The following is a 9,066-nucleotide window of genomic DNA, read 5'->3' as shown; positions in this document are numbered from 1 at the left end:
AGGAATGCCACAGAAAACAAGGGGTGTCACTGCAGGCTGTAGGCTACTGGGAAGCTGCCCTGGGAAGCTGCCCCGGGCAGCTTTAGATACAAGAAGCACACTGAAGTGTATTCAAATGACTTGCAGTTTGAATGAGGAAATACAGGTCTCTGGGTAAAAAGTGTGTTTCATGTGTAAGAAATACACACCCTCTTCTTGGAGAGAAACGATCTGTACATGTATGCACACATACACACATTGTTTCTGTAAATACACAAGTGAAGAATGTATCTTTGTGTCTATGTGTATGTCTGTATTTAAAATGCAGCCAGCACCCGTAATTATTAGTTACAGATAATTTTTTTCTGTCATTATCAAAGTTACTCGGACACTTGAAGTAAATAACCCACATTTACTCCAGTGTAATTTGGCCAATTTAATCAGAATTGTACCAGCAATTGTGCACAGCTTCTCGAAACTGCCCCTGTGAGTGAGATACACACTTCCTAGCAACCACTAACTCATTCCATGCTAATCTGCCATGTAGGTTAAAAAAAAAATAAGAAGAAGAAAAATCAGTAAATGAGTTGTAAACAGACTTCTTCAGGGCAGAAGCTGAAATTACCCATCCCCATTAATGTAGGAAATTCTTGCAGCTGCTTGTTTGCTGTCGCTGTACCCTTTCTGTGAATATTTTTCCATTTGGGGCCAATCCCAAGATTGGATAGGTCAACTGGAATGCTCTCAAGGTGTTCTCATATGGAGCAGTGATGCTTTCAGACTCTTGCTTTTTGTTAGTTTTCTGTGGGTGGGCTCTGCTTTTCCCTAACATAAGAGCATAGTAAGGTCTTTGCTTGAAACTCAAGCTGAAATTTATTTGAGGTTGCCAAGAAGTTTGGTTTGCTTATTTGTAAACTCATGCTCTGGTTGCTTCTTGCTAAATAGAATGTAAAAACAGCTTCTTTTTGGTGGTACCATCCAGTGTGTGATGGGACCATGAGCAGCAGGATTCCATCTAAATTGAATGCAACAATAAAAAATAATAAAAAAAGAGAAATACTGACCACAGCTGTTTTTCTGGAAACCCAGGAAGGCATAGCTTGGTGCTTATTTCAAACCAAGGTTTCGGTCAGTTCTTTTGTATACTGTAGCGTATTATCCATCCTGTTTGTACTCAGGTAGATGCTTTCCTGCATCAGCTTCCTCTTGGTTTTGGCTTCCTGATTCCTTTCTCCAAACTTCTCTGCAGCCCTGGTCATAGACCTCAGTTTGGTAGTTTGGGGATATTCAGAACTCCATGGCTTGGCTACAGACCATAGGTGAAGAATAGCTGCAAAACAGCTTGTTTTTCTCTCATTTCCCAGTCCTGGCTTGTCCCTTTACTTGCTTGTAGGTGTTCAATCTCTGTTGAAATGGCAGTACTCTCCCAGAGAAGCGCAGTGTCTATAAATCTCAGTGACAGAGATCATAGAATCACAGAGTCACAGAATCGCCTGGGTTGGAGAAGACCATCAAGATCATCAAGTCCAACCATTAACCTAGCACTGACAAGTCCTTAACTAACCCATACCCCTAAGTACTATGTCTATATGACTGTGATGCTGGCAAGCCCAGGCTGCAAGGCCCTTTGCTGGATGGGGCCACAATTTGAAAGTTATTTTATGCTCCTTGAGGTTGAAAGGTACTGTATATAATTTAGGTTGGGAAATGGGTATCACAAACAAAACAATCTTGTACATTGTAAAGATCTGGGGAGGGACTCCTATAAACACCTGTCCAAGCCTGCAATGACAGCTGGTGGTTCTGGCGGGGTCAGGCTTCCCTCTGCAGCTGTGCTTACATTCTCAAAGGATAAAACAGCCTCTTTTCACATCCATAAGAAATTATTCTGCCTGACTGTTCGTAGAGCAGCAATTAGAAATCACATATGCTGCAAAACATATATATATATATATATTATGTTTTTTTAAAGAAGGAGAGAGGTTAATGGGATCTGAGAAACACTATAACATGATAGGCTTCACATCTGGAAAATAACATAAAATAATTTGTACTGTCAGGAAGATTTTTCATTTTCCATATGTTGTTTCAACTTCTAGGTAATTGGAGGAAGGAGAAGCCTAATTATTTGACTGATGGCACAACGTAGCCTGGAGTTTAAAATGTCAGTTTGTGCCATATAATCCAAGGGAGTGCAGAAGCTTTAAATGGTTCAAATACAAACAGTTTACAGAAGCAAATTTTGAAATAAAAATAACATCTTTGTTTTTAAGTAGCATGATCAGTAACACTTCCAAAAATTTGTTTCAAACATGTACTATTTAAATAAGATGTTCTTACTAGAAAAATATAGGAATTTCACCTTTATTTTCTCTTTCTGTAACTGCTTACACTTCTTTAAAGTCGATGTTAAACTTGACATCTTTTATCTTCATTTAATGTAAGATATAGATTTCTGTGTGTATAAGAAACTGAAGAATCTGGATACAAGTGCCAATCAGTACATACATCCATGTTTTCTGGTTTGTGCTGTGAGTGTTTCAGAAATTCAATTTTAAGGACTTGATAATTATTGCAGATAATCTTTCCTACAAAAAGACACAGATTTTCTAATTAATTGTATGGGATGGCAAAACCAAATCTGTGGAAAAGTGGTCATTACAGTGTTTTCCTACCTGGGAGGAAGAATAAAGTATTCATATACAGTAATATGAGGTACATTTCAGACCATCTGTGATAGATATTGAAGCACTTAAATGAGTGAAACATATTAATTCAGAAGAGTTCTGTGTTACTGAAGTCTGCTCCTGAGAGAGTTTGAAACAGTATTTAGATGCCCTCAGTTCAGGTGAAGCCCAGATGCCTCATGTCATCTCTCTGGTCTCTGGTGGATCCATCCTCTGTGCTGTCCTTTGGCTTTATTAGTTGCTTTTCAAAGGCCTTCAGAGGTACCCAGTTTTCTCCTTTGACTGGACAAAGGACTTAAATGAAACGTAAGTTGTCCAAATTTGGTGGTTTAAATTGCATTTGTGATGTAGGAGCAGGACTTTCATTTATTCTTGTATATCTTGTATATCTGAAAAGAAGCATAGAAAATGTATAAAGACATAGATATGTCTCTAACTTTTTCTTGCTTTTCCAAGATACTGCTGAAGAGAATTTGGCATCAGAGTTTGTCAGTGTGTCTTCCTTTTTGCTAATCTCCCTTTTTTCATTATTTTTTTGTACACAAACAGGTCTTAAAGGCTTCTAAGCTCTGATTAGTAAATTGAGCAAAGTCTGCATAGTTTGACTTAAAATCTGCTCTGTGAACAGAGAGAGATCAGTGTCTCCTTGGCAAGGTGGCCTTATTTTGCTTTCACGCTGGTAAACAAAGCATTTTCTTATGTGAGGTTGAGCAATAAAATTCTGAGCTGTTCAGAAGCTTTTGTGTTGCATTATTTGATTTTATTTTTGTGATGAACATCTGGATGATTTTCAACAAAGGAAATAAAAGTAGTAATAGAGGCAGTTCCTTAACTCCTAAATAGCTCTTGGCAAGCATACTCACACTAGATTCCTCTAGAGCAGTTCCATTGCACGCAGTGAAGTTGTAGGTTGTGGGGAATTTGGAGAGAGTCCAGAAAAGGGCCATGAAGATGATCCAAGGGCTTAGTTATTAGGAAGAAATTCTTCACCATGAGGATAGTAAGGTATTGGAATGGGTTGCCCAGGGAGGTTGTGAAAGCCCCCTCCCTGGAGGTGTTCAGGGCCGGACTGGATGATGTTTTGTGCAACCTGGTTTAGTGGGAGATGTCCCTGCCCATGGCAGGGGGATTGGAACCTGTTGATCTTTAAGGTCCCTTCCAACCTTAACCATTCTATGATTCTATCTGCACTTACGTCTTCCTCTATCTACATAAATTTGCTTCCCAGATATTCTCAGCAGCCTGATATCCAAGGGCTGTTTCAAGGTGGCAGGTATCAGGCAGGGAATTCATTCCTTCATAGAAATTTTCACACAGGAAAGATTAACTTCAGTCAGTGAGATTAGTGTCTACCCACAAAATAATTTAGGGCGAATTACAGAGCGAGGTGCTGTTGGGCAGGGACAGCAGGGACAGGCAGCAAACTCTCCTCCTGCAGGGACCAGCACTGTCCTCTCCTCAGTCTGGCCTTTGGGACCACTCTCCTCAGAACATTTGCCAGCAGACACAAAATCGCCCCCTCACAGTGAGCCAGAGCTTTGACCTGTCCTTGACTATCATCCAGGCGAGTCAAATAATTACACTGACAATCACATTATGAAGGCACATCTGAGTTAATACCTTAATTACACCACTTTGTCAAGTTATTTTTGCATTCCTCACAAAGGCTCATGGATGTCATGGTTCATGTTTAAAAGCAAGAGGGGTTTTCGTGTTTTGTTTTTTGTTATGGCTGTATCGTCTGGACTTGTTAAGAAATGGTGAAGTTTACCAGCACAATATTTCAGTATGCATGCCTAACTATGGTTCACACTTCTGAATTTTGCTTCACAGCTGTTTCAGGCAAAGACTTTCAATCTATTTACATGAGGAAAAGCTGTTATTGAATTTGTATTCCTCAATAATTCAATGTGTGGCTGCTTATTCTAATACAAGGATGCCTTCCTCCAATTTATGGTAACATTTCATCAAAGATACCACACTTTAATAAGCTGATGTTCACAAGATTGCTTTTCTCATCCAGACAAGCTGTTACTATTTTTAGGATGGAAGTGGAAATTTCATTAAGGTGTGTTCTCAGAGCAGGGATGGTATTACATATAGAGGTACACTGCCTCTTTCTAAGCTCTGATGGAGGATTAAAAAGTGGAGCATTTTGATCCCATAAAGTACCCATCTTCAAGTACCATCCCAAAACAGGCCCATTGTTCCCTTCTGGAAAAGCAAATGCAAAAATTTTTCTCTTAAGAAACATAACTCATCTGTTCCCTTTCCTTCAGCATACAACTTCAGGTCCCAGACCCCCCTGTTGCTGTTTTTGGTGATTATTTTCCTATGTGTTTATTTTTTCAAATATGTACTCCTTCATTTGTAGTCATGAGAAGTGCTGAGAAGAAATGAAGGACTCTTTTTGGCACCTTTCAAAATTTTTGAAATTTAGATTTGTTCCAGAACTAAAAAAATCCAAACTGTTTCAGTAGTTTAGACAAGACAGAATTAAATCTGAATATTCTCATACTGCTAAAAAGTAGTCTGCTTTTTACCCTTTTCTGCCTTGAAACTGTACTGTGACTGAGGTAATTTTGTACAAATTTTCATCCAAATCAACGTACCTTAATTAAATATTTGGCTGTGCAGTTTTTTGTAAGTCTATAAAAGGCAGACCAGCTTGTGAACTTTTGACTGGTGTGCATGTGGTCTCTTGCATGCATACGGATTTCTAGGGTGTGGCTGAGCTTAAGTTTACAGCTCCTAATGATCCTTTAGGGAATGAATAAGGTATCACTGCGGCTGCTCCTTCATTGTGCCCTGCTGCTGCTGAATCCCAGATGGGCTGCCTCTTTCTTACAAACAGCCCCCCTTCCCAGCACCTTTTGTGTCAACTGAGCACATTCCCTACCAGTTAAGCCATAGGGTTTCTGGTTCTAGTCAATGTTAATTCAAGAGGTTTGCTTTTTGTATGGAAGAAAGAAAAGGTTGTGAATATTAAGTGAAATTCATTCTCTCTGTAATTCCACCCGAAGTTCATGACACTTCAGTCATGATAAATCAGGCTGCTGGGTTGTTGAGTACAGCCTTTATTTCTGCAGTTAAGTGCAGGCAACGTGCTGTTGAAGTTGCTCAAAACATTCTTTAAGCTGCTTATCAAGAAGACTTGCTTTCTTAATATTTTTAATAAAAAATTTTCAATGGTAGCTCGAATTTATAATTTGATACAAACCTCTGATACTTAGATCAAGGTGTGTTTTAAGGGACTTCAGTACGGGACATAAAGTTTCATTTTAAATTTAATATTACATTTTAAAACTAGGTTACCTTTTCTTTTCAACAGGATTATTTTACAGATGAAAACAGGGTACTGAAAAAAGACCCTCAACAGGATTACCATCTGGAATATGCCATGGAAAACAGCACACATACCATTCTGGCTTTTAGCAGAGAACTGCACACTTGTGATTCAAATGACAAGAGCATAACGGTAAGAGTCTCTGCCTATATGTAGAGAGATGAAGTAATTAACAGAGGCCAAATATATACATGGTTTTGAAGCTGGCTATTAAAATTTCACTTTAGGTAAAGGAAAGAATTAGAAAATTAGAGAAACTTGCTTTCCAAACATCTGTTTGGCCAACTTAAATTACCCAGGCAAAATACTTGTGCTAGTTTTATTATATTCTTTTTGTTCTTTTACTTTAATGCATAATGTTTTCTAATTCCTAACACACCAAATGAACACAGGATTGAAACAGGTACCTCTGGGCCATCAGGTCTCATATCCCACAGTTAAAATTATTTAAGAGAAACGCATTTTTCATTTACACTAAATTGTAATTGGTCTTAGACTTTTTAAAAAGTTTGGAGGGTATATATTTAAAGAGTATTTTTTGTTTTAATTATTTTTTCAAAATTAAGATGTTTAAAAATTTGATGATAAAAAAACTTCCCATGGTAAAATATTTCTCATGATAAATTCTCCTCTTGCCATAGGCACTGCTTTCCCAGTCTTTCCCAAGCATGATTTTAAACTATTTGATAACTCTTGTATTGGAAATGGCAGACAGGTTAGACAAGGTTGCAAGGCTTTCTAAGCTTTGGCTTGTTTGCTACTCATTTTGGAAGCATTGCTATAGTAGTTTAGCACTATTTTCATTATCTATGTTTTCAAAATGTATGAAGTGAGATGCAGGAAAGATGCAGGAAGCAAATCCACAGCTGTATAAACCACCACATTTCCAGGTGGTTAATGGAACTATGGTTTTTGCACCTGCTCCAATTTCTCATTTTAATTTAACATTTTGGGACACTTCAGAATTTATTAGAGTACTTTGTCTCAAGGGTGCTTACTGCAATCTGAGCATGGTTTACAGAGAATTGATCTTTGCTGTGAGTGTAGATTGATTTTTAAGATGTAAATCTATTCTGTAATTGCATGTCTATCCTGCCAGCATGTAAGGACAGCAGTTCACAGAAGGTATTAAAACTTTACAGAGCTCAAAAACGTTTTCTGGGGAAACCTCCTGATCCCTAGCCAAATAGTGACATCTCTGGAAATAATTTTTTCATGCTTTTAGTTGGTTACCTCTTTATGCATCTGTTCTGCTATTTGCAGAATTTGTGACATTCATAAAGAAATCCAGCAGAGAGACACCAATTGCATCTCCAATTAACCCTGTAAATATGAAACATCCATTTTAAAGGCAAAATGGTGTCAGGAAGTGACTGTTCCTCTAGTATACGTTCTCATTGTTCAAATTAAGCAACACCTACATTGTACCTACTGTAGGAATTGACTTTTTGGTTTTGTTTGTTGTGTTTTGGGTTGGTTTTTTTCCCCAGGAGAGCACAGTGCGGGTAATATGGGCCTACCACCATAAAGACATGGGAGAAGCAGGTCAAAATTACCATGGGTCTAATCGTGGTACCAAGAGTCTACGTTTACTGAATCCTGAGAAAGAAGAGGTCGTATCTGCCTCTTTGCCATACTTTGACTTGACCAACAAAGACGTAAGTTACTCTGGTTTTGGGTTTACGTGGAGATGGGGGATAAGGTGGCAGCCAAAACTTTGGGCTTGTGCAACACAGTAGTATGACTTTTATAATATTGTGTTTTGCCCTTTTTATTAAGACAGGTGCTTGTACCAGACAAAGATACAACATACTGGTGCCAAATGTTTAAGATTCCTGTACAACATGAGAAGCATCATGTGACAAAGGTGAGTGATTCTGACTTAAAGAAGCTCAGATAACAATTCCTCTTCAAATCAATGATTGCACTTTCAAAATTTGTTTCACTACTTACTGGTGTGAAAACAAGACCTCTTGTCTGTCTTCACAAACATGGGTCAAGTGTATGTGTGTGCGTCCCTAGGATCTGACTCTGGTGTGCCCTGGCAACCAGCACATGCAGTGGCAAAGCCCCTCTTTGTTTTCTCCTAAGTCCCCTCTCCCTTAAGAGAATGAGGTTGAAAATTATTCCTGTTCATAAACATTTTTGGCAAAGACTAAGTAAAATTGTCTAAAAGCATGTTCCATCAAGTTTCTACTTTTATATAAGAATGTAATGAAGTTCTTTTAGTGGATAATTACTTCAGATTTAAAAATAATTAAATTGTGAAGTTTGTTCAAATTCCAATCACCTCTTTGGCCATGACCACAGTGAAGTTATGCCATTGTTATGGTTTGACTCCAGCCAGAAACTAAGCCCCACAGCTGCTCGCTCACTCCACCCTGGGGAGACGGGGGAGAGAACTGGAGGGGGAAAAGTGAGAAAACCCATGGGTTGAGATAAAGACAGTTTAACAAGTAAAGCAAAAACCACACACAAAAGCAAAGCAAACCGAGGAATTGACAAACTGCTTCTGATTGGCAAGCAGGTGTTCAGCCATCCCCAGGACAGCCAGGCTCCTTCACCTGTAAATTGGGAAACTGTGACTTGGGAAAATAAATGCAGTCACTCTCAGTCCCCCTTCCTCTTTTTTTCCTCACAAAGTTTTATTGCTGAGCACAATGTGGTATGAGAGTCCCTTTGGTCAACTGGGGCCAGCTGTCCCAGCTGTGTCCTCCCAACTTCTTGTGGATCCCTAGCCCACTGACTGGTGGGTGCTGAGGAGCAAAAAGGATCTGGACTCTGTGCAAGCTCAGCAATAGCTGAAATATCCCTGTGTTATCAACAGTTTTCAGCACAGATCCAAAACACAGCCCTATCCCAGCCACTGTGAAGAGAATGAAGTCCATCCTAGCCAAAACCATCACAGCCATGCTACATCACACGAGCACAGACTTCATTATCTTCAGCTGTGTAAAAGACAAGTATTATGAAAAAAAGAGATGGATGTTGTAGTTTATTAAAAAAAAACAAACAAACAAATGAAAGTGTGTGAACATCCACACAAGGTTCAGC

General features: G+C 38.8%; 1 protein-coding gene across 1 annotated transcript in view; it reads left to right on the top strand.

Annotated features, from left to right (window-relative positions):
* The window catches only part of MOXD1 (monooxygenase, DBH-like 1), a 56,835-nt gene that overhangs the window by 8,283 nt on the left and 39,486 nt on the right, over positions 1-9,066 (top strand). The window contains exons 2-4 of the mRNA XM_009999222.1: positions 5,998-6,144; positions 7,503-7,670; positions 7,796-7,879. Coding sequence (XP_009997524.1) covers positions 5,998-6,144; positions 7,503-7,670; positions 7,796-7,879 — 399 coding nt within the window. The remainder of the gene's footprint in view (positions 1-5,997; positions 6,145-7,502; positions 7,671-7,795; positions 7,880-9,066) is intronic.

This window comes from Chaetura pelagica, unplaced genomic scaffold (genome assembly GCF_000747805.2).
Source record: "Chaetura pelagica isolate M959 unplaced genomic scaffold, ChaPel_1.0 scaffold90, whole genome shotgun sequence".
In the NCBI taxonomy this organism is placed as follows: domain Eukaryota; kingdom Metazoa; phylum Chordata; class Aves; order Apodiformes; family Apodidae; genus Chaetura; species Chaetura pelagica.
The sequence above is the reverse complement of the archived record's forward strand: the minus strand, read 5'-3'. Positions and strand labels throughout refer to the sequence as shown.